The following is a 26382-nucleotide window of genomic DNA, read 5'->3' as shown; positions in this document are numbered from 1 at the left end:
ATTTAATGTTTCAGCTATGAAATTACATAAACTAAACATTAAATCACATTGATGTTGGATGCAAATACTTTTATACTTAATTTCCTCGACAACTACTTTGTATTTCTGCTTGAATAATATTATCGTCAAGTGTTCTAACTTTACTCAAGAGTACAATTTTGGTTACCCTGCAGAGTACGGCATATTCAATCCCCATGGACCCACAATTGTGTAGTTTTAAACCTCCACTAACACCCTTGATTTGGATGTGATAGTAGTTCATATTTGGTATTCTCTACTTGCTGCATTTAGAATATAGACTGCATGAACTGAATCCTTATTTTAAATCATAAATTGCAAGTTGTTCAGCCCCATTAGATATTTTTCCCCCTAGTTTACATGTTTCATTTGATAATATATTTTACGTCAAAGCTAAACTGCAGGTTACAAAAACGGGTCCATGCGCAGTTGCATACAGACAGTGTCTCCCAAGCAGGTAAGAATTGTGTATACACATTGTGCTCAAAACAATAAAAGCTGCATTAAAATCACAATACAAACTAACAAATTGGCAATCGTTATGAAATTGACTTAAAAAGAGAACATTGCTGATAAAACCCTTTCTCCAGCGCTAAACAGAAGCGTACAATCAAACTTCACAACCAAGCAGTTGTTAAAATATTTGTATGTATAAAATATTTTTTTTTTCTTCTAATTGATAAATAATATACACTTTTTTTCTTCTTTTGTGTTTTATGTTATTCTTTAGGCTTTATTCTTAAGACTTTATTCTCACCTTTTTCCTTTTTTATTTTGTTTTTTGCATTGGGGGCGTGGTCTGTCCTTGCGTCGCCATTTTCACGGTTGTTGTTATTAGCATGTTAGCTTTGGGAGCTAGGCTAGCCCTGTACATCGTTTATCTTCCTAAATTAAATTACTCCGTTTTAGTTTGAACTTGTATTTCTACAGAAGAATGGACGATGGATATTATGGTGGTGGCAGCGCTGGAGGAGGAGGTGGAGGTGGAGGCGGAGGAGGAGGAGGTGTTTGGGAAGGTCCAGACGGCGGCATGGTTAGAAACTTGTCTTTACAAGGCAGAGTTAGCAAACAGTTCATTTTAGCAATCTGTTTTTTGTAAAGGTTTGCGCGTACAGACCAGTGCCAAAGTGCGTGCAATCATAAATTAATCTGCAAATGTGCATGCTGTGGGTTTTAATGTTGTAGTAGATTATCAGCAATAAAAATATATTTGCTGATGGATTTCATGCATATGCAAACCTGATTAAAAAAGGCATGAGTTTAATGTCATTTTATATTATACTTTTTATTAGCCAATTGTAACCTCAATCATATGGAATAAAATCTTTGCTACTCGTCAATTTATAAACTGAACGATCTGTGTATTTCAGAGTCTAGAGGAGTGACATTAGACCTGCTTGCAAAAGTGATGGGAAAACGAATGGATTTGGTAGATTAGATTTAATGTTTGATGTTCGATGTTTTTGGTAATGGAGATTATTTAGGGGGGTTTAGGTAGGATTTGTTTATTGAGCCCAGGACGGTACACAACATGCTATATAACTTTAGCAGGACTTTAACAGGAAATATGCGTTGTAGTCCCTTACATTGATGTTGGAATTTTACCTTAAATATTCCAGTTTGTCCACATCTGATAAAAGGCAACTCACAAGCTGCTTGATATGTTGTACATAAAAATAAAGCTGTAACCCACTTATTTCCAGTCAAATCAATCATTCTGGGAAGCATAAGGGTCAGTTTGTACTCAAAACCTACGAATAGAAAATTACCCTAAAATAATCTTTCAAATTAATAGGATTATATGGATTCCACCTGGACATTTTTGCTTCATTATAACTTCCTAAAACAAATGTTTAGTTAATTTAACTCCAGTCTTTAAGAATTGTCAAAACCGAACAGACACTCATTTTAGTATCAATCAGCCGATCCCTCCAGAACCCAGCTTCACATATTTAACAAAGAAAACCTTGGCTGAATTTAAAATCTGAATTCCTCTGTGCAGAGCTTGTTTGACTTATTATTAGAGTAAAACGGAGGGATCAGAGTCCAAAACTACAGAGTCTCAGCTTCACAAAAGCTCCAGAAGGTTAGGAACAGCTTCAGTTTTAATTGGGGGCAAATTTTTTTCAGGCGTTTTAAGAAAATTGGGCCCCTAAGCATGAATACTAAGTACTAATAGCATATTTTAAGATAAGATTGGTTACATCATATGAACAAAAGAACAATAATAACCAATACCATAGAATTGATACAATATAATATATAATCTGACTTTCTGACTAATAAAAAAACATATTCGCGAGTCAACGTCTAAAATAATTGTTAGTTGCAGCCCTAGTAATTATAATGTGTTGTATAAATTTTAATTGCTGTTATTTTTGCATGGTGTTGGGTAAAATTGTATAACTCAAGTTGCTTGTTTTTGTTGTTATTGCAGGAGGAGGGTTATGTTGATGACAGCAAAATCCAAGAAGCGTGTCTAGAAAAATTCACGAGCAGAGATTACATAATGGAACCAGCAATTTTTAACACTCTGAAAATGTGAGTAAACAAATGTAATTTATTATCTATAAAGTGCAGACGCCTGTTTGCTTAAAACGACTCTATTTCTGCAGGTATTTCCAGGCCGGTGGGTCTCCAGAGCACGTCATCCAGCTCCTCTCTGAAAACTACTCAGCGGTGGCTCAGACTGTGAACCTTCTGGCCGAGTGGCTCATTCAGATGGGTATGTGGCGCTTCAGATGCGTGCGACTTTATGCCACTGACGCAATATCCATAAAGCGCCACCAGTGAAATCTTTGTCAATCATAACCAAATGTACCATATTGTGGGTTAATTTTGAGTTGCAATTAATGAATAACGTGATGAAATTAAGGGTGGACGATAAAATGTGTCTGTAAACGTCTCGGTCGAGGTTCAAGTATTGCAAAAAACACAAATGAACCATAAAATTAACCACAAAAGGGCAGAAATATCACTTGATATGATTGTTTGGGCAATTTAACTAGACTTTTCTGTCTTTTTGAGGTCATTTTTAGTAGTTTTAATTACAGACAATATACTCGATATTCTAATTTAGTAGGATATGATACATTTTTCTATACATCTCTCATATATACAATGAAAGCGTAATTAGTATGTATAATGACTTTTGACTATAGGTTAATTATTCCACACTCTACAGCTCAAATGTTATTGTGCAACTACTACTTCAGCAGTGAATTATAATTACCTGGACCATTCACTTGGACATTATGGATACTGTAAACATGCCACGTACAGAGAGAAGAGGTTTAATTACCAACACAGAGCAGTAGTTCAAGTATTTGTCATTCGAATACAATGCCAGTACAAGATTTAGATGTATTGTAGATACTAGAAATAATTGTTGACCAAGGTATAAAACACACTTCATGATTTCTGCTTTCATAACTGATTGAGAAATGTTGTTTTATCTGTATTGTATTGTATCTTTTATTCAACGTTAAAATTTTCCGTCGTAAGGTGTGGAGCCGGCGCAGGTCCAGGAGCGAGTTGAAAACCACCTGAAGAGTCTCCTCATAAAACACTTTGACCCACAGAAAGCAGACTCCATCTTCACTGTGGAAGGAGAGGTGAGAGACTGCAAAAACTATGGCATAGGACGAGATACCGAGCGTACAAGGGCTAAAGCGCGTCTAATTTACATCCTTTTTAACTGAGAAATATCACAACACCTTAAGGGACACATATTACGGTATGCTAAATTGACATTTTTGAGCATTTAACCATGTTCTAACACCGTTCCCTCGTCAAAAACACACCTGGAGTTACATCTTGCTTCATTCACATGAATTTAATGAATCCTGTTTAGAAAGTCCTCTCCCCTCCGAGCATCAAAAACACTCCTGTCGGGTTGTAGGGGTGTCAGCTCCCTGAGCAGTGGGAGTCAGCACCCTCTCCTGGTTGCCAGGTGTTTCTCTCCACTGCAGGTCCCTCCTAACACACCTGAGGATCGTTTGGCCTGAATGGATCCAGCCTGGATATAAGGGAGGCTGGTGGGAGCAGTCTCCCTCTCTCTCTTGCCGCGCCCCAAGACTGGTTGCTGTGCTTTGTGGCAGCACAGTTTTACTTCTGTTATTTTTGCACATTTTCATTGCAACGATACATATCACACTATACTTAGTAAATTGCCATCTACACTGATACTTAGTTTCTTTTGTCAGGGCCTGATTATTTATAATAAAAGATATTATTAATTATTGTATGTGCTGTGTGGACGCGCCTCTTTGTTTGGCTGCCGTTGAGCCAGGTGGTCGTAACAGAGACGTTTTCTCAATCTGAGAATCTTCTGTGCTGTTTTTAAATCCATCATCGGCAGGATTGATTCTGAGTTTAGAAGTTGGCTTCATTTGCTTGTTTTACTTTTTTTTTTATTTTATTTTTTATGGCGATGCCAAATTAAAGGCACTGTCTACTGATGTTTGAGCTACCAGAGAAAAATATGTGTTCTGTTTGGAAGGAATTACTACTGCCGGTGTAAACCTAGACTCGCATATATATTTCCATCAACCTAAGTAACAATTAGGAAAAAACATGAAAACGTATCGTGATGAAATAGAAATTGTGGCCTGGACCTCTCACAAAATACTGAAAATACTTGATTGTTTTGGCAAATGATAATGTAAAAAGTTGTCTCTTTCAGACGCCTGCGTGGCTGGAGCAGATGATCGCTCACACAACGTGGAGAGATCTGTTTTACAAACTGGCAGAAGCTCATCCAGATTGTCTCATGCTCAACTTCACTGTCAAGGTACGAATCCAGCAGCTCGTTGGAGCTCGATCATCTCAGCTGTCGACTAGTCAAGCCTTTATTTTATATTATTGTGACTTTTAAAAATGCATTATCAACCAAATAAAGGTTGTAATGCAGTGACTAAAGGCTTCCAGATAGTTGATATGTATAAATAAAGTGCAATACTGTCATTTTAATTTAATAATGCCACTGTCTTTGTTATAAAAAGGTATTTTCTTGCGTGTTTTAAGACTGTATAGTCCAGATAAATATCACGGCGATCAAATGCGACTACAATTATTCTTTATCTGGTCACAATTAGTTGATTAATAGTCTTAACTGTAAACTCTAAATACCTTGAATCTTCTATAAAGATAAAAGTATTTATAGTTTGTAGAAGACCAACTTCATCTCATTGGAATGGGACTGTTCATTTTATAATTAATATTTTCCTGTTTAAAAAATAAAATTAAATAAATGAAAAGAACTAATGTCTTGGAGGATCAAATATGATCATAAAATCAAACTTGCTCCACCCCCATTATCATTTTGAGCCCCCCCTGTGTTTGTTCGCAGCTGATTTCAGATGCAGGTTACCAGGGGGAGATCACGTCTGTGTCCACGGCCTGTCAGCAGCTGGAGGTGTTCTCTCGAGTGCTCCGGACGTCTCTGTCCACGCTGCTCGACGGAGGAGAGGAGAACCTGGAGAAGAACCTGCCCGAGTTCGCCGTGGGTGCAATTTTTACATCTGATATTTTTACATGGTTCAGAACATTAAATGTCTCTCTGTCTCCTCTGTCTCATTTCTGTTTCTTCTGTCTGTCTCTTCTGTCTCTGTAGAAAATGGTGTGTCACGGCGAGCACACGTACCTCTTTGCTCAGGCCATGATGTCGATTCTGGCTCAGGAGGAGCAGGGCGGCTCGGCCATGCGGAGGATCGGGCAGGAGGTGCAGAAATCTGCTCACGAGAGGTAGGATTCTGCAGATCACAGTTTACAACATAAATGTAACTTACAGAATCACAGCAACGTTTTATTTCTCTCTGACCAGCTTAGTTTGGCTCAATAATGTGTTGAAAACATTTCGATCTTGATTTGATTTCGATCAATTGCTCAGCCCTGAATATAACTGTGTTCTCCAAAAGTATTCTACAATACACAGTAGCCTACAATCAGGGGCGCCTACGATCAGGAAATTTGATAGCCCCATTATTGGTCTGGCCTTGTTTGATTGGTTTGTAACTGAAAATTAGCCTTTTAATCCGTTCTGCTCCGTCCTCACTCTCACTTAGGCCCCCTGGTGGCCAAACGAATAAAAGGAATTCTATTATAATGTATTAAAGGCGCAATGGACGATTTTTTTTGCGATTTGAGAACGCTCGCGGAAGTGCGCATGCGCACTCCCCCGTGCGGACTGATACAACACACACGTGCGTTTGTTTATTAGCGCGAAAGATCGTAGATTTCTGTCCACTTCTGCGTCAGCTCGAACAGTCTTTCTCCGTCTTAATTTTGCCCCGTACACTGAGGGAACTATATTATGATAGATCCATGCGCTTAGGCACGCGGAAACAAGGGGACGAACCGCACGCGGCTGCAGGTGAGCGGTAGGTGCGTTTTATGATTGATACGTGGCAGGACTAATCGGCAGTCCACGCCACGAGGAAATAAGACTAAGATTTGGGCCAAAAAAATCGTCCATTCAATCTTTAAGTTTTATTTTGTTGAGCACAAAACAATTTTTAAATCCTTTTTTCTCATACAAATTGTGGCATATAAAAGTTACATAATACAATTTTGAACCCCCTAATTATTTTTGTATGTTTAGGACAATACAATGAGCAACACATTGTGGTTGTATGACTTTTAGTTTTTACTCTTTGGGAAGCTTAAAATGGATATTGCTGATGTAAATAAACAAAATCTGTCCATTTTCTCTATTTTCAAGTTGAGAATGTGAACTTTACACCACACACTTCTATAATGTGTGTCATTATAGTCTTAAATGCAGTGTTTTGCCGTTTGCTCAGGGGTCACGATGCCAGTCAGATCACTTTAGCCCTGGGCACGGCGGCGGCTTATCCTCGCGCTTGCCAGGCTTTGGGCGCCATGCTGTCCAAAGGAGCTCTGAATCCGGCCGACATCACTGTGCTCTTCAAAATGTTCAGCAGCATGGACCCGCCTCCTGTCGAACTGGTGAGATCGAGTATTTGAATTTAGTCGTAAATAATAATATGCAAGTCACTGTATCGGATCATAATAATTTGTTGCTGTGCCTTTACTTCAGATCCGAGTTCCTGCTTTCTTGGACCTCTTCATGCAGTCGCTGTTTAAACCAGGCTCAAAAATCAACCAGGATCATAAGCACAAATACATCCACATTTTGGCCTACGCTGCCAGTGTTGTGGAAACGTGGAAGAAGGTGCAGTAACTAAGACATTATTCACCAAAGCCTCAAATTTCCACAAATGTGCCGGGATTTAACTACATATTTGACCATTTTGGAGCGTCCGGAGCAAACTTTTGATCAATAAAGCAAAACATTCACCACATAATTTACAGAACCAGACTCAATATTTGCCACATTACCATTCTAAAATGTATGATGTGGTAATATTTTAGTTAGTGTTGTGCCGCTGCATCTTTACATGTGGGAGGCAGAGAGTGTGGGCCCCAGTAGCACGATTGAAAGAAGAGCAGCAGAAAACCATTATTTTAGAAGTCGACTGGCCAAACCATTAATTAAATTGTGCATTGACACTTTTAAATAATGTTTTAACCAAATAAAGGTTGAAATATGGTGACTAAAGGCTTCTAGGTAGAAAATGGTTAGGACAAAGTGTCGATTGAAATCCAATATATATTTTTGACATATTTGATTTGATTGTGTCTGGGGCTGGAACAATTAATTGCCTAAAAAAACAGTGGCATTATTAAATGTCAGAAAAGTATAAACAATTTCTGATTTTCACCAATAATTTACTAAATATTCTATCTAGAAGCCGTCAGTCACCACATTTCAACCTTGAATTAATTATAAATGTATTTAAAAGAGCCTGGTTAGAAATAATTGATAGCTATTCTCAATTATTTTTCATAGTCGATTGGTCATTAAGTCGATTGCTGCAGCCCTAATCAGTATTATTCTAGTTGTAATTTGGTTCATCACAACAAAATCCATTGTGTTGCCTATAGAGCTTTTTTTGGACACCAAATTATCTAATCCTCCTATACTATTGCCCAGAATATTTTCATCTTGACGATAAATGCTCTCTCTCTCCCCCTTTCCTCCAGAACAAACGCGTGAACATCAACAAAGACGAGCTGAAGTCGACGTCCAAGGCCATCGAGACGGTTCATAATCTGTGCTGTAACGAGAACAAAGGCGCGACGGAGCTGGTGGCGGAGCTGGGAACTCTGTATCAGTGCATACGGTGAGCCAAGACCTGCAGCCACTGAAAGTACACCAAAATCACACTGCGGTTACTGTGCCAACCTGGGCCCACGGACAGAACTGAACCCCGACCACAAAGGAGGCGGTCACAGTAGTCAGGGTTTAGCTCAGGGTTTAACTCAGGGTTTAACTCAGGGTTTAGTTCAGGCTTCAGCTCAGGCTTTAGCTCAGGGTTTAGTTCAAGGTTTAGCTCAGGGTTTAGCTCAGGGTTTAGCTCAGGGTTTAGCTCAGGGTTTAGTTCAGGGTTTCGCTCAGGGTTTCGCTCAGGGTTTAGCTCAGGATTTAGCTCAGGGTTTAGCTCAGGGTTTAGCTCAGGGTTTAGCTCAGGGTTTAGCTCAGGGTTTAGCTCAAGGTTTAGTTCAAGGTTTAGTTCAAGGTTTAGCTCAAGGTTTAGCTCAGGGTTTAGCTCAGGGTTTAGTTCGGGGTTTAGTTCAAGGTTTAGCTCGAAATTAATTGTCACACGTCACAGAAAATAAGTTTACTTATTGTGCAAAAGAAGATTGAATTCTCTCAACTGGACGTTTTAATCCATCTTAAATATCTGTCTGAACACTACATTGAAACTCACACAAACTGTTCTTTTTGTTGTTTTGAAATACTTGAATGCAGTGTGTGATCCTGAGACATATTTAGCATAATCGTCCATGACTTTAGGCGTGGGCCCTAAACTAAAGCTGTAACACTCCGCAGTTTCAAGTGGTTCTCTAAAGCCACAAATAAAAATAATTCAATTAAATAGGGATTCCGCCTGAACTTTTTGAAGTCCCTTGATCACATTTAGTCAAAGAGGCATTGTCAAAACCAGACAAGACTAGTGTCAATCATACTATCCTCAGACACCAGCTTTACCACGCTTTATATTTCGTGCTGTGTGCCGAGTGTGTGCTCACTTATAATCAGAGTAAATTTGAATCGGGGGCTAAAACTCATCGGAGTACTCATTAGTAATATTCACATTTGACCAGTTTCCCTGTGGTGGCGATGGGCGTGCTGAAGTGGGTGGACTGGACCGTTTCCGAGCCGCGATACTTTCAGCTGCAGACGGACCACACGCCAGTTCATCTGGCCCTGCTGGACGAGGTAAAGGTCGAGTGGTAAAAGTCTGGGTGACGTGCGAGAGTTTTGCTGACGCTCTCGATTCTCCCGCTCAGATCTGCACGTGCCACCAGCTGCTTCACCCTCAGGTCCTTCAGCTCCTCATCAAACTGTTTGAGACGGAACACTCACAGCTCGACGTCATGGAGCAGGTCTGACCCCTACGCTACACTCCTGTTATTTACTAGAATACTAAAATATACTGTCATATTCTCGTTTGAATGGTGTTTTATTTATTTATTAACATGTATTTATTTATTTATTTACTAATCTTTATTCAACCAGGGACCAGAATACCTAACTGAAATATACTGTAATATTCTAGTTAAATGGTGGCAAGACTTTTAATTTATTTATGTTTTTTTAATTTCACACAAATCACAAAAACATTTACACAATTAAGAGACGTTTGAGAACACATAAGACCAGAGTTACATTTAAAAGCACAGACAATTTTTATCGGAATCAATTATTATAATTTTTTTAATTGCTTGAAAAACCCCTGAGAGAGGCCGGTTCTCCCAATTTCAAGTCCACTTAAAGCAGAATTAAGTCATTTTTGTTGTTGACGTTTAACATTGGCCAATAAAACAAAATAGCCAAGGTTTCTCATTCAATTATTATTGAATTACATTATTTTCTTTAAGGTTGGCCAAAATAGTCGATATATTGTGATACTAATTTTGCTGATACAGTATTGATATTGTGAGCTTCGATATATCGCCATGAGTAACTTTTTCATTTACAATTTCCCAAATCATTTTGTGGCAGTGTTGCTTGTTTAGAGAAACAACATATATTAGGTTCTTAAAAAAAAGGTGATGTATTGTGATTGTTGCATCGCAATACAGTGATATTATCATATCATGAGCCGTGGGTTGCTAATCATATACTTCAAATATATCTGATTTTAAAACTAATACTTCGATGTTTTTTTTATTTTGTATTCCTTTTTCGCGTTCAATTGGATGCTGGAGTATTTTTTTTTTTTAATTGTTCAATACAAAAGTAATTTAATATTATGTTTATTGTGGACATATCATTAAGTATTATAAATATTGAAAATAAGTAGTTTTCCAGCATAAATGTTCTAACATAGTACATTCTTCGGTCTCCAATTTGTGTACAGTGGGGGCAAAAGTCTAATGTGAAGTTGTAAAGAAGTCTAATATAACTCACACTGAACCCTTCATGTTCACGACCCGCTCCTCCTTCTCATCTGTCCCCGAGCTCACACTGAACCCTTCATGTTCACGACCCGCTCCTCCTTCTCATCTGTCCCCGAGCTCACACTGAACCCTTCATGTTCACGACCCGCTCCTCCTTCTCATCTGTCCCTGAGCTCACACTGAACCCTTCACATCTGTGTGTTCTGCAGCTGGAGTTGAAGAAGACTCTCTTGGATCGCATGGTTCACCTCCTCAGTCGCGGTTACGTTCTTCCCGTTGTCGGCTACATCCGGAAGTGTCTGGAAAAACTCAACACCGACATCTCCCTCATCAGATACTTCGTCACAGAGGCAAGAACTGCTCAGTCTTTCAGTCCTTTTGTGTAAAAGACATGAGCTGTGTAAGAGATGCATAAAACTATTGTAATGAATCACATAAGCAGAAATGGAAGAATAAAAAATAAAATGTGTATTTTAATGTCAGATAAAGTTTTAAAGCAATATTTTTTCCACTTCTATGATTAATTTTACTGTCCATTCACATTTTGTGCATTGAGCAGCACTTAAAGGCACCTTTGGGACATTTCAGATGGAGTTTATCAATATCATCTTCCAAAAGATTTTGATATGCCTTTTTTTGTGCCACCAAACCCTTTCGTCTAATGTTACCTTTCTTTTTTTCTTTTTCGTATTTAAATCCTAAATTCTTGTCAGGTTTTGGACGTGATCGCGCCTCCGTACACCTCAGACTTTGTGCAGCTGTTTTTGCCAATCCTGGAGAACGACAGCATCGCGGGGACGATCCGAGCCGAGGGAGAACACGACCCGGTGGCAGAGTTCATCGGTCAGTACTTTCTATGATAGCCGGACTTTTTACTGTGTTTTGTCCTGGTTTATATCTCTAACTACAGCGCCAAGTCACAGGATTGTCAAAAGTATCAAACAGTAGTATAATCGAAATTGGTATTAGGGATTAGAATTAAAATTGAGTTCTGTACTGTGACTTCTGGAATACATTGTGTACGACTCGTGCTCTACTAATAAACTTTGACATATTGCACATTTATCTGAGGTTTATTTGTTGTTGAAGTTTAAGAGAGTAAACCACATTTCTGTTATTTTCCTAATCTGTTTAAATGACCAACATGTTTATTTGTCTCCAGCTCATTGTAAATCGAACTTCATCATGATCAACTGAAAACATCCTGAAGGACTTAAACCAGACTCTGGACCGGGTCTGGAACAGTACATGGTCTTTTTCATTCACTGAACTGAGGACAATTTCTGTTTCTGGAAACTATTATCCTGGAAGTTGCATCTTAAAACGACAGAGCAGCCAAGTTTCTTCATCACATGTTTGTTTGATGATTTTTGCCGTTTTAATAAATCTGATTATTTGGCCACACTTTTTTAAGAGACTGACTAAAGTTGAACCATTTTGTACAACACATTTAAAACATACCCAGGAGCATTGAAGGTGAACTGCATGTAGTTTTGCAGCTCGTTTCCATGGCGATATGGCATTAAACTTTTCCATCTCCACAAAGACGAGCAGGAAACGCCACCAGGCCAATTTTCTTTTCAGCCAGAAAATAAATACATTATAATTGAATAAATGCAAGTTAGAGACGTTTTTGATGCTGTACTGTGGAACATTCCTGGCAACTTGATCCAACATCTCCATGGAGACGAGCCGGCCACCAGAAAAGTCGCCTTTTAACATACAAGAAAAGACTGAAATATGAATTGTGTAGCGCTTTAGGAGGCAACACCATGTATTCAACTTTAATTATTGTAAATATTTGAAATATAAAAAAACAGACACATTGTAAATGTTATGTTTTTATTGCCTTAGCTTGGTTTGCTTCAGCATGTGACTTTTTTCCTGTTTTCAACAACAAAAAAGTGCAATTAAGGCACATTTACCGCCCTCTAGTGGTGAAGGCAGCACAATTATGATCAATCAATGTAAAAAGGCAGTTTTTTGGCCTAAAAACAATTTCCCCGAGTACAACATCGTGCTCAATTTTATTCATCACTGAAATACTACTTTCTATAATTCACAAAAAGGTGCACAACCTTTTTTACAATCAATGAAATACCTGAAATTCAATTATTACAAAATAGATGGGTTTAATGCTTTACTGCAGGTGACCGACTCCCCAGAAAAGTAATCCTCAAAGACCTACTGAAACAACAGTGCAAAATCCCTTTTCTTAATAAAATTGTACTTGATAAAGTCTGAGATTTAACTATATGGTCTAAAACGTAAAAATCGAGGGCAGTTCTTTGCATTCAGAATAATTAAATGGCAGCTTTGATTAGGAAAAGAGTTCATTAAGGTGTAGTTGATTTAACTTGTTCTGTAACATTCCCGTTACCGTGTAGATTGAAGACGTAAATAACTACTCAAATCAGGTGAAAAAATTGAAAAGGACACGTTATGCATGATTTGTCTTGTTATTGAACATCTACTGGCAGCAGAGGGAATTACCATGAAGAACTAAACAAAAGCTAGCTTGCGCTGACACGCCAACGCAAGCACGCAGTTGTAATTTGGCGGCAGAAGTGCTCAAAATTAGTCTAGTGGTGATTTATTATGGGCTTAAATGGCACGGGAGCGTTTACTTTGAATGAACACACATTTAGGAAATTTGAAACCGAGTGCTTTCTGAGGCTCCGCGAACACGTAAACAGGATTCATCAAAGAAGCGCACGGATGAGGCTAAACACAACTACAGGTTTTTGTTTGACAATGTTATAACTTGTGTACATTTTGATGATTGTACTTCATTTATACGTTTACATTTTCACACGCGTCTTTCCCACACTTCCTGCACGAGGCGCTCACTGATACGCTTTGGGCACGATGACGTCGCCGTACATGCAGTCCTCCTCCAGAGCCAGGTTGTACTTGCTGCCGCTGCCGCCTTTGTACGCGCTGGTCACGATCCGCAGCCAGCCCTTCTCGCCCTGAAACGTGACGTCGCTCTGTTACACGCCCATAGAAACGACAACAAAAGAGTGCAATAGAACGACGCGGTCAAATTTGTAGCCGCGCGGCTCCTGGTAATTGTACAAATACTTAACTAACGTCGAGCACTCTATTCGGGGCTTTCGACACAGAGATAATAGGCTAAAGATGATCACATTTTGCATTGAAACGCGATCGTGGATGTCACAGTAAGATAAGTGAATGTAATGTTTATTCTTCAAAAGTAAAATGTTTATGGTTATATAAGGGCAGGAACTATTGAACTATTGAACTGTCTTGTTTTTAAAACTGCACAGATGACTTCTTTTCTACAATTGGGTATACACCGACTAAAGTTAATAAAACTGGTCACAAACAGGTAATAAGTTTAGTTTTTTGTGATTGTAGTTGGTGAGTTTAGCAGATATGATCCATACGCATGCGCTGGACGTCTTTCGCAAAGGAAAAACAACACTTGTATCATTAGTTTTACTACAACTTCTTAAACGTTAAAGGTTTGATTGGAAAGTCCTTGTGATATTTTCTGAGTGATAAAGGACACAAGACGTTTGATGGCTGAGCGAATACAAGGATGACATGCATTTCAGAACGTGTTTGTTCAGGTCTAAACGACAAAGCAGCTTCAACACAAACACTGAGCTCAAATTAACTAAGTTATTGTGGCCTTTATCGTTTGCTTATTGCAGTTGTTCGTGTTTCTATGCCTCTTGCAATTCTAAATTCGTAGACACTAAATTGTGACGTCATAGCATTGGCGGTGGTCAACGTATCGACATTTAAACCGTATCGTGAATGTTGTTTTGAAGAGACGCACACATTTGAATCAGAACAATACAAAAATGCTACACAAAGAGTCGATTGTAAAGTTGTGAGCGTTTGAATCAAAGGTTACGAGGTGATATTTCTGCACTTTGGTGATAAATCCTTACAGACATTGCACATTGGCCTGATAACACATTTCCGTTCTCACCCAGGGCTCTCCCCACGAGTTCCTGACGACCCAGAACTCGACGCCGTCCGTCACGCCCCAGCCGGCCACGGACACGATGTGGTTTATGTAGGCCTGGTCGTAGTACTCGGAGTAAACGCCTCCTGTGTACGCGTCCAGCTTCGCCGTCGCCATGATGCCACAGCTGTGAGACGAGAGCATTAAAGGAGACGTGTCGGGCTAGTTATCTGGTGCCTTTAATGACGCTGTAACCTGAGCAGATCACCGTTTCAGATTAGGTTCATTGTAAACTGCAATGTTGATCTAAAAAAGGGCTTAAGAATAGAAACGGGTTCACCGACCGCAGAACTGACAAGCCCCGCCTCTTCATAGTGACGTTTCACCGCAGCAAGAAGTGGATTGTCGTTTGCGATGACTACTGCACGTTTTTGAATGCATTGTGTAAGACGAGGAATATTACATTTTAGCAAAACGTTTTAGTCAAACAAGTAAAATGTTGCTTTGACATAAAATAGTAAAAGTACAAAGTAAAGGTCCAAGAAGCGTATTAGATCAGAGTAATTGTCCGGACGCAACAACTACATTAGATCAACTTTATTATCCCCAAGGTGAAATTTATACAACATTTATTCACTCAAATTCTAAAAATCAGCCAGACAGTTTTGAGCCACTAAAAGTAAAAAGTATACAATGTTTGACTTTGATCATTGTCCGTACTGTACACGGCAATAACGTTTCCACATTATTGCACTTTAGAACTGCGTTAGGGTTAGAAGAAGTTATTTCTGAGAGCAATTTAATTAACTACTAAAAAGTATGGTTGTCAAAAGTTTTGGAAATCAAATAATGATCATTCAAACAAGAATTGATACCAAAAAAATCATAAACGGAACAAAATTTGGCAGTTTTAGAATGATCTCGACTGAGTTTTAGTAGAAATAGAACACAAACTACAATTATTCTGTGGTGAAAATGTCATTCTATTGTTTTGAACCTTGGTATTTTTAGTTCCATCCATAGTCCAAAAACATACTTATCTGACTGTTTTTGTCATATTTAACTTTACTTTGTCTTTCAGAAAGTTACATTTTTCACATGTCAGACCACGGGAATGAAAGAAAATATTTCTGTTGTTCGGTTACAGTCTCAATAATCTTGAATAATCGTTCAATTGCTGTTTTTTCTCACAACAATAGTTACACAAATATTTGATATCATGACCTCCCTAGTTATAATTAAGATGTAAAAAGTGAAACCTGATTGGTCCGTTGGCGTAGATCTCGGCCATCATCTTCTCTCGGCCGCTGACCTGTCCATAGTCTCCCACCTTCCACTGAGTGTAGTCCTTCACCACGTTACAGACCCCAAAGGTGGTGCAGGTGCCACACTGGTTAAACTGGGCACACTCTGCACCAGAGAAGGAAAAAACATGAGAAAAGTGCAACTGCAATGTGCAAGTCTCTCTGGTGCTAGTACTCACATGCATAGTACTCACATGCATGTACAGTGCTAGTACTCACATGCATAGTACTCACATGCATGTACAGTGCTAGTACTCACATGCATAGTACTCACATGCATGTACAGTGCTAGTACTCACATGCATAGTACTCACATGCATAGTACTCACATGCATGTACAGTGCTAGTACTCACATGCATAGTACTCACATGCATGTACAGTGCTAGTACTCACATGCATAGTACTCACATGCATGTACAGTGCTAGTACTCACATGCATAGTACTCACATGCATGTACAGTGCTAGTACTCACATGCATAGTACTCACACGCATGTACAGAGCTAGTACTCACATGCATGTACAGTGCTAGTACTCACATGCATAGTACTCACACGCATGTACAGAGCTAGTACTCACACGCATGTACAGAGCTAGTACTCACACGCATGTACAGTGCTAGTACTCACATGCATGTACAGAGCTAGTACTCACATGCATGTACAGAGCTAGTACTCACACGCATGTACAGTGCTAGTACTCGCACGCATGTACAGTGATAATAATAATAATAATAATAACTTTTATTTATATAGCGCTTTTCAGTGACCCAAAGACGCTGAACATAATAAAAAAGGGGGGGTATTTACAGACAGGGGGGGACAACACGTACAATACACATTAATATAAAGATAAAATGAAGACAGAAGAAGTAGAGAGAAAAAGATGGGGATGTAACAGGGGGTAGAAGAGTAGGCAATGGGGTAGAGGAGGCTAGGGGTAGAGGAGGTCATAGGCTTGGGTGAAGAGGTATGTTTTTAGGCGGGATTTGAATGTTGTGAGTGAGGGAGAGTGGCGGACAGGTTGGGGGAGGGAGTTCCAGAGTCGGGGTGCTGTTCGGGAGAATGCTCTGTCGCCAAAAGTTTTGAGTCGGGATGTTGGTGCAGCCAGGGTGAGAGAGGAGGAGGATCGGAGAGCTCGGGTGGGGCGGTGGGGGATGAGGAGGTCAGACAGGTAGGGGGGGGCAAGGTGGTGAAGAGCTTTGAAGGTGAGGAGGAGTATTTTAAAGTTTATGCGCTGCTTGATGGGGAGCCAGTGGAGAGAGCGGAGAACGGGAGTGATGTGATCACGGGACCGGGTGTGGGTGAGGAGGCGGGCAGCGGAGTTTAGTGCTAGTACTCGCACGCATGTACAGAGCTAGTACTCACATGCATGTACAGTGCTAGTACTCACACACATGTACAGTGCTAGTACTCGCACGCATGTACAGAGATAGTACTCGCACGCATGTACAGAGATAGTACTCACATGCATGTACAGTGCTAGTACTCACACGCATGTACAGAGCTAGTACTCACATGCATGTACAGTGCTAGTACTCACACGCATGTACAGAGCTAGTACTCACATGCATGTACAGTGCTAGTACTCACACGCATGTACAGAGCTAGTACTCACATGCATGTACAGTGCTAGTACTCACACGCATGTACAGAGCTAGTACTCACATGCATGTACAGTGCTAGTACTCACACGCATGTACAGAGCTAGTACTCACATGCATGTACAGTGCTAGTACTCACACGCATGTACAGAGCTAGTACTCACATGCATGTACAGTGCTAGTACTCACATGCATGTACAGAGCTAGTACTCACACGCATGTACAGTGCTAGTACTCACACGCATGTACAGTGCTAGTACTCACATGCATGTACAGAGCTAGTACTCACATGCATGTACAGTGCTAGTACTCACACGCATGTACAGAGCTAGTACTCACATGCATGTACAGTGCTAGTACTCACATGCATGTACAGAGCTAGTACTCACACGCATGTACAGAGCTAGTACTCACATGCATGTACAGTGCTAGTACTCGCACGCATGTACAGAGCTAGTACTCGCACGCATGTACAGAGCTAGTACTCGCATGCATGTACAGAGCTAGTATTCGCATGCATGTACAGTGCTAGTATTCGCATGCATGTACAGTGCTAGTACTCACACGCATGTACAGAGCTAGTACTCACACGCATGTACAGAGCTAGTACTCACACGCATGTACAGAGCTAGTACTCACACGCATGTACAGAGCTAGTACTCACATGCATGTACAGTGCTAGTACTCACATGCATGTACAGAGCTAGTACTCACATGCATGTACAGAGCTAGTACTCACATGCATGTACAGTGCTAGTACTCACACGCATGTACAGAGCTAGTACTCGCATGCATGTACAGAGCTAGTATTCGCATGCATGTACAGTGCTAGTATTCGCATGCATGTACAGTGCTAGTACTCACACGCATGTACAGAGCTAGTACTCACACGCATGTACAGAGCTAGTACTCACACGCATGTACAGAGCTAGTACTCACACGCATGTACAGAGCTAGTACTCACACGCATGTACAGAGCTAGTACTCACACGCATGTACAGAGCTAGTACTCACATGCATGTACAGTGCTAGTACTCACATGCATGTACAGAGCTAGTACTCACATGCATGTACAGTGCTAGTACTCACATGCATGTACAGTGCTAGTACTCACACGCATGTACAGAGCTAGTACTCGCATGCATGTACAGAGCTAGTACTCGCATGCATGTACAGAGCTAGTATTCGCATGCATGTACAGTGCTAGTATTCGCATGCATGTACAGAGCTAGTACTCACACGCATGTACAGAGCTAGTACTCACACGCATGTACAGAGCTAGTACTCACACGCATGTACAGAGCTAGTACTCACACGCATGTACAGAGCTAGTACTCGCATGCATGTACAGAGCTAGTATTCGCATGCATGTACAGTGCTAGTATTCGCATGCATGTACAGTGCTAGTACTCACACGCATGTACAGAGCTAGTACTCACATGCATGTACAGTGCTAGTACTCACACGCATGTACAGAGCTAGTACTCGCATGCATGTACAGAGGAGTTAGTTATAAACAGTGCTAAAAATTAACTTTTTTGAAGAATAGATTTAATTGAACTGATTTTTCTTCTAAAATGGTCACAATTGTTATTATTATTGGTTCTTAAGCCACCTCAATCATCACAATTAATAATCTTGGAATGCCAAGTTTTTAGTCTGGTTTTAGGTCTAAATTCTGGTCTTTTGCACAGTAGTTGCTGCAGGTTTTGTTTTGATTTGGTCCACCCATTTTATGTCGTGGTGCGTCTTTAGATTCTGGTCTAGATTCTGAGTTCTGGATGAATCTTTGTTTTACACAGGTTTGAGGTCTGGTTTAGGACTAATTTCTTGTTTTACACAGGTTTCAGGTGTAATCTCTTGTTTTACACAGGTTTCAGGTGTAATCTCTTGTTTTACACAGGTTTCAGGTGTAATCTCTTGTTTTACACAGGTTTCAGGTGTAATCTCTTGTTTTACACAGGTTTCAGGTGTAATCTCTTGTTTTACACAGGTTTCAGGTGTAGGTTTTAGGTCTAGTCTCAGGCCTTACCCTGATCTTTAGCTTGGTAGTTGTTGCAGGTCTCATCGGGGATGCCTTTAGAGTTGGCGTATTCCCAGACTCCGCTGTGGTCGCCTCCGTGGCAGCTTCCTGCATCGCCGCAGTCGATCACGTTCTGCACAGAGAGATATGCAGACGGCCACGCCCCTTTCCTCTTGATGTTGATGCGATCTGGAGAGAAACGGTTTATATTCAAATACTGGAAATATGAATGTGTGTTACTGCATTCAACCATCAGCCGTATTGAGTCCAGATTATTGCATTATTAACACTTGTAAACTACTTTAGGCTTAGTAGTGGTACTCCATACAATAATTGGTACACATGTCAGGATTTTTTCAGATTAATTGTTGTAGTGTCAGTGCAAGTTTAAACTATACCTTTTTACGGAAAACAAGTCAGGACATTATTTTTAAGTGAAAACAAAATTCAAACTGAAATATGGTCGTCACAATTAGCAAATCTAGAAAACACAATTAGAAAACAAACTAGTTACAGTATTTAGGTAATGCATGATCTAGCGAGGCACCAAAACATTTCTTCCCATAAAAAAGAGGGATATATTTTATAAACTTAAATTTTATAACCGCAATATGATTGATTTAACGCACACCCAAGTAAACCAAACACAGAAGTTTCCTTTGATCAAATTTGAATAACATCTACCATAAAGTAAAGTTGTCAGTGATTAGTATTCAGCTGTAACTGGACGTCTGAGTTGGGGTTATTTTATTCAGCACAACGTAATAAAGTGAAGGCGGCAATGGGTGTTAGTTCTGTTCAGGAAAGGTAAAACTTTGTCTTGTTCATGTGAAACTTTAAAACAATCAATACTTGTTCAGTTTCGACACTTGTTAGCACTTAGACTCTGATTTTGCATACTGTTGACAGCCCAAACTGTTGACAGCCCAAACTGTTGGCGAGTCCTTGAGCACAGAGCTAACGGGAAAAGGGTTCCAGAATAAAGTGTGTGGTGCGTGCCTGCCATGGCGCTGGTGCTGCCGTGGGCCCAGCAGGAGCCGCAGTACTGGGGAATGTGCTGGTTTCGAGTCGTACTGACGAAGTTTGTGCCATTGATGTTCCTCCAGTCCCAGGACTTTGGCAGCGCCGAGATGTTGAGGTACTCATGAGGGCGAGGGGCCGTCCTGCACACAACAAGTCTATGGATTAGCCGGGTGGGCGACATGGAAGAAACATTTACATCACTATTTTAACCAAGGTCACAAGTTCTGTTTTGTCAAAATTTAGGGAACTCTATTATATTGCATTTAAAAGGAGATCTATTGTGCTTTTTTCAGTGCTTAGTATTAAACTATAACATAAAGTAGATCATCGTTTTGCATTTTGTTCAGCTTTGTAACGTAAACAGTTCCATCTGAATTACCTGAAAAATTACCCTAAAACCACCAAGACACTTAGAGCTAACTCACTTTGCACCAGTAACTGACAAAACTGTCCATGAGATCATCACCAGTCTGAGTTCATCTACATGCTGCCTTGATGTGTTACCCACCAGATTTCTAAAGTCTGTGCTGAACAGTTTGTTAGCACCATTCACTCACATAGTTAACATGTCACTTCAATCTGGAACATTCCCAATGTCTTTGAAAACTGCGGTCATAAAGCCTCTCCTAAAGAAGAGCAGTCTTGATGCCGCAGTACTGAGTCATTACCGGCCCATCTCTAATCTGCCATTTTTGGGCAAAGTCCTTGAAAAGGTTGTTTACCAACAGCTCACAGATTTCCTCTTAATAAACAACTCATTTGATGTTTTTCAGTCATGTTTTAGACCTCATCACAGCACTGAGACTGCTCTTGTCAAGGTGACAAATGACATCCGCCTGAACACTGACACGGGCAAAGCCTCAGTCTTAATTCTGTTAGATCTGAGTGCTGCTTTTGACACTGTCGATCATGGGATCCTCTTACAGAGACTAGAGGACTGGGTGGGCATCACTGGCACTGCCCTAAACTGGTTAAGGTCCTATCTGGAAGACAGGAAGTACTTTGTTGAAATTGGTAGCTGTGTCTCAGACCACATGACCCTGACCTGTGGAGTGCCCCAAGGGTTAGTCCTGGGTCCCCTTCTGTTCAACCTCTACATGCTGCCGTTAGGTCAGTTGATACGCAGTGAAAATGTGTCCAATCACAATTATGCAGACGACACTCAGATCTATGTTTCACTATCGGCAGGTGACTATGGACCAGTGGATTCACTCTGTCACTGCATCCAACAGATCAGTTTGTGGATGCAAAACAACTTTCTCCAGCTGAACTCAGACAAGACTGAAATAATCGTTTTTGGCCCACAGAAACAAAGAGAAAGTGTTAGCCCTCCAGAGTCTCGCTCTAAAACCTACAAACCAAATTAGAAATCTGGGGGTAATAATGGACTCAGACTTGAACTTTAATAGCCACGTCAAATCAATAACATCAGCAGCTTTTTACCATCTAAAAAACATTGCCAAAATCAAAAATATAGTGTCAAAACCAGATTTAGAGAGACTTATCCATGCGTTTGTCTCCAGTAGATTAGACTACTGTAACGGCCTGCTCACTGGTCTCTCCAAACGAGTAAAACAGCTGCAGTACATCCAGAACGCTGCTGCTCGGGTCCTGAATATAACCAGGAAGTATGATCACATTAGTCCTGTTCTCAGGTCTCTGCACTGGCTCCTGTGGCTCAGAGAATATACTTTAAAGCAGCTCTGCTTGTGTACAAGTCTCTCCATGGCCTAGCACCAAAGTACATCTTGGATATGTTAGTGCCATATGAACCATCTCGGACTCTGAGGACCTCAGGGACCGGCCTCCTGCTGGTGCCAGAGTCAGGACTAAACATGGACCGGCCTCTTGCTGGTGCCCAGAGTCAGGACAAAACATGGGGAATCTGCGTTTCAGTTTTATGCAGCTAAAATCTGGAACATTCTTCCTGAAGATGTGAGACAGGCTTCTACTCTGACAATGTTCAAATCTAAGCTAAAAACAGTTTTGTTTAGCTGCGCATATGACTGAAAGGATTTTTTTCTTTGCATTCTTCTCTTTTGTTTGTGATTTTATTAGTTTAGAAAATCAGTTGGATTGATAATTTTTAATTTAGTTAATTTTATTGTATTTCTGTTTCTGTCATTTCTTTGTGATTTGAATGCATTTTTCCTGCTGTTAAGCACTTTGAATTGCCTTGTGTATGAAATGTGCTCTACAAATAAACTTGCCTTGCCTTGCCTTCCATCGACTTCCTGTTCAAAACTACGTGATAAGATAAGATAAGATAATCCTTTATTGTCCCACATGGGGAAATTCCATTGATGCAACGCAGGTAGATACAGAGGTAGATACAGAAGAAAAGAACAAATAACTTATAGGAAGTTTGAAAAACACTCTCAGTAGAAGATCTCTTATAAAAATCTCAGGATGTCCGCCGGGATAACGTGACGCTCTCCGGGTAAGACGACTGTTCTCCGCAGTTTCATGAGTTCCTCCTTTGTGTAAACGCGGTACGGCGCCGGCCGGGGGGGCGCAGGGGGGCCGGAGGGGCTCGGAGCCAGGGCACATCGCGATGACACGAAAACACTCAATCCAGCCGAACAAAGTCAAAACAAGTTGAATTAAAGCGATTCCAGTGCGTGTCCCGATCATTCATGAAGTTCCTCCCCGCCTATTTGCCCCTAATTGTGATTAAGCCCCACATTTTCACAGTTATAACCAGTTATAAGCTCCACATACATTTTCACAGTTATAAACCCCATATTTTCACAGTTATAAGCCCCATATTTTCACAGTTATAAGCCCCACATTTTCACAGTTATAAGCCCCACATTTTCACAGTTATAAGCCCCACATTTTCACAGTTATAAGCCCCACATTTTCACAGTTATAAGCCCCACATTTTCACAGTTATAAGCCCCACATTTTCACAGTTATAAACCCCACATTTTCACAGTTATAAACCCCACATTTTCACAGTTATAAACCCCACATTTTCACAGTTATAAGCCCCACATTTTCACAGTTATAAGCCCCACATTTTCACAGTTATAAGCCCCACATTTTCACAGTTATAAACCCCACATTTTCACAGTTATAAACCCCACATTTTCACAGTTATAAACCCCACATTTTCACAGTTATAAACCCCACATTTTCACAGTTATAAACCCCACATTTTCACAGTTATAAACCCCACATTTTCACAGTTATAAACCCCACATTTTCACAGTTATAAACCCCACATTTTCACAGTTATAAACCCCACATTTTCACAGTTATAAACCCCACATTTTCACAGTTATAAACCCCACATTTTCACAGTTATAAGCCCCACATTTTCACAGTTATAAGCCCCACATTTTCACAGTTATAAGCCCCACATTTTCACAGTTATAAGCCCCACATTTTCACAGTTATAAGCCCCACATTTTCACAGTTATAAACCCCACATTTTCACAGTTATAAACCCCACATTTTCACAGTTATAAACCCCACATTTTCACAGTTATAAACCCCACATTTTCACAGTTATAAACCCCACATTTTCACAGTTATAAGCCCCACATTTTCACAGTTATAAACCCCACATTTTCACAGTTATAAACCCCACATTTTCACAGTTATAAACCCCACATTTTCACAGTTATAAACCCCACATTTTCACAGTTATAAACCCCACATTTTCACAGTTATAAACCCCACATTTTCACAGTTATAAACCCCACATTTTCACAGTTATAAACCCCACATTTTCACAGTTATAAACCCCACATTTTCACAGTTATAAACCCCACATTTTCACAGTTATAAACCCCACATTTTCACAGTTATAAACCCCACATTTTCATATTGACAAGTAACAACCAGCGGATTGTGATTCGCAGATATCGTCTGGATTTGACCTGGTTATGTCTGAGCAGATCTTTGGATACAATGGTTTAGTCCTCAAAGTCCTCCTGGTTTAGCCCTGATGTGGTCCTGGTTAGGTCCTGGTTAAATCCTGGTTAAATCCTAGTTCAGTCCTTTTCTCCAGATGTCTCGTATTGATTTGCCTGGAATATCCCACAGTATGGCTTTCAACTTTTCCATTTTTTTCCATTTAGTTGTGTATGATATGTTTTTATTACTCAGAAATGCCTTCACCGGCCTGAAAGTGCTATTGGAGAACATGGAGACGAGCAGGAACGACCCTCCACCAGAAAAGTGACATAACGCACCTTTAAATAGCAAAGTTTCTCCGCGTTTACGCTGTAACATTGCCAAATAGAAACAGGTTTACATAATCCCTCTTGTGGCTGTCGACAACAAGTACTTTCACTACAACCAGGAAACCATCGGGGTTGGAAAGTAACTACAAATACTCACATGACTTGTTACATATAAATAAATTAAGTGTGAAATTATAGCACTTTTTTGAGTACAGCTCGACTAGTTATTGCACGACTGTCTCTTCGTCTTTCTAGACCCACAAACCACCAACTCGCTCGCTTTGATCGTCAGAGTTCCGAGAATAAACCTTAAACATTATTTGATGAATTACATTAAACAGATCTAAAATGTTAATAAAGTTGCGTGAAAAGTATTAAAGTGCACATAAAAGTACTACTTTTTACATTGCAGGTGTAATCTCTTGTTTTACACAGGTTTCAAGTGTAATCTCTTGTTTTACACAGGTTTCAAGTGTAATCTCTTGTTTTACACAGGTTTCAAGTATAATCGGTTTCAAGTGTAATCTCTTGTTTTACACAGGTTTCAAGTGTAATCGCTTGTTTTACACAGGTTTCAAGTGTAATCTCTTGTTTTACACAGGTTTCAAGTGTAATCGGTTTCAAGTGTAATCTCTTGTTTTACACAGGTTTCAAGTGTAATCTCTTGTTTTACACAGGTTTCAAGTGTAATCGCTTGTTTTACACAGGTTTCAAGTGTAATCGCTTGTTTTACACAGGTTTCAAGTGTAATCTCTTGTTTTACACAGGTTTCAAGTGTAATCTCTTGTTTTACACAGGTTTCAAGTGTAATCTCTTGTTTTACACAGGTTTCAAGTGTAATCGGTTTCAAGTGTACTCTCTTGTTTTACACAGGTTTCAAGTGTACTCTCTTGTTTTACACAGGTTTCAAGTGTAATCGCTTGTTTTACACAGGTTTCAAGTGTAATCTCTTGTTTTACACAGGTTTCAAGTGTAATCGGTTTCAAGTGTAATCTCTTGTTTTACACAGGCTTCAAGTATAATCGCTTGTTTTACACAGGTTTCCGGATGACCAATAAAGTTTGTGCAAGTTTAGAGTGAATGAAAAACATGAAAAACTAAAGGCAGTGTTGAACATGCACTGCAGTCACCAAAAGGTTCCTGGTCCTGGACTGGAAAGTACATGCCCCGAGTAGTAAAAAGTCCCTATCAAAGTACTGTACTAAAAAAATGTTTCACGTTTTTTCCTCGTTTCAAAACCACAAACCAAAACCTATTGTTATTATCTTATCTTCATTTTTTGGTCTAGAGTTGTTTGGTTTGTGTGGTTAAAACAGAGTAAAGATGATCTAATCAAGATGTTGAGAAAACATTCAACATTTGTGAAATCCCTGTGCGCAAACAGGAGCACACAAACTAAATAAACTGTACAGAAGACTTCCTATTACACATTTTTATTTTTTAATTAAACAAAACCATCACATTTCAGATCAGTTAGGCAGTAAGTAAGTTACTGTGCATTTATAAAACTGGACTGACCTCTGTCCTAAGCTGTTTGTCCGCAGTTTTGGGACGTAACAAGGCTCGTCTGGTTTGAAGAACACTCCCGCGGACACGGCGCAGAGCAAAGCCGCAAACAACGCGACCCCGGCGGCCACGGGAGCCATGGTGAGTCCGGGAGATGAAATGAAGATTTTAAACACTTTAAATGCGGGTAAAAGCGGGTTAAAGCCGGTAAAAAGACAGGAGTGAGCGGATCTGCGGTGTTGGACTTTCATAAAACAATCTGCCGCAGCCGCAGCGTCATG

At 40.0% G+C, this 26382-nt stretch overlaps 2 protein-coding genes across 2 annotated transcripts; one reads left to right on the top strand and one right to left on the bottom strand.

Moving 5' to 3' along the window:
* Nucleotides 1-846: 846 nt before the first annotated feature.
* nelfcd (negative elongation factor complex member C/D) lies at nt 847-11913 on the top strand. The gene is made up of 15 exons (XM_072452564.1): nt 847-1051; nt 2456-2559; nt 2634-2743; nt 3523-3632; nt 4703-4810; nt 5369-5521; nt 5633-5763; nt 6822-6987; nt 7079-7213; nt 8086-8225; nt 9211-9325; nt 9397-9492; nt 10719-10859; nt 11223-11352; nt 11672-11913. Exons 1-15 carry the CDS (start codon nt 953-955, stop codon nt 11704-11706), a joined length of 1773 nt encoding a protein of 590 aa, XP_072308665.1. The 5' UTR covers nt 847-952; the 3' UTR covers nt 11707-11913.
* Nucleotides 11914-12435: 522 nt separating this feature from the next.
* On the bottom strand, nt 12436-26378 carry ctsz (cathepsin Z). The gene is made up of 6 exons (XM_072452565.1): nt 26114-26378; nt 20379-20542; nt 19389-19568; nt 15709-15859; nt 14474-14636; nt 12436-13481 (listed from the first exon to the last, which is right to left on the bottom strand). Exons 1-6 carry the CDS (start codon nt 26350-26352, stop codon nt 13356-13358), a joined length of 1023 nt encoding a protein of 340 aa, XP_072308666.1. The 5' UTR covers nt 26353-26378; the 3' UTR covers nt 12436-13355.
* Between the last annotated feature and the right edge of the window lie 4 nt (nt 26379-26382).

The sequence above is a fragment of the Eucyclogobius newberryi genome, unplaced genomic scaffold (genome assembly GCF_026437365.1).
Source record: "Eucyclogobius newberryi isolate DKJ021-1_F unplaced genomic scaffold, fEucNew1.0.hap1 SCAF_19, whole genome shotgun sequence".
NCBI classification, from domain to species: domain Eukaryota; kingdom Metazoa; phylum Chordata; class Actinopteri; order Gobiiformes; family Gobiidae; genus Eucyclogobius; species Eucyclogobius newberryi.
The sequence above is the reverse complement of the archived record's forward strand: the minus strand, read 5'-3'. Positions and strand labels throughout refer to the sequence as shown.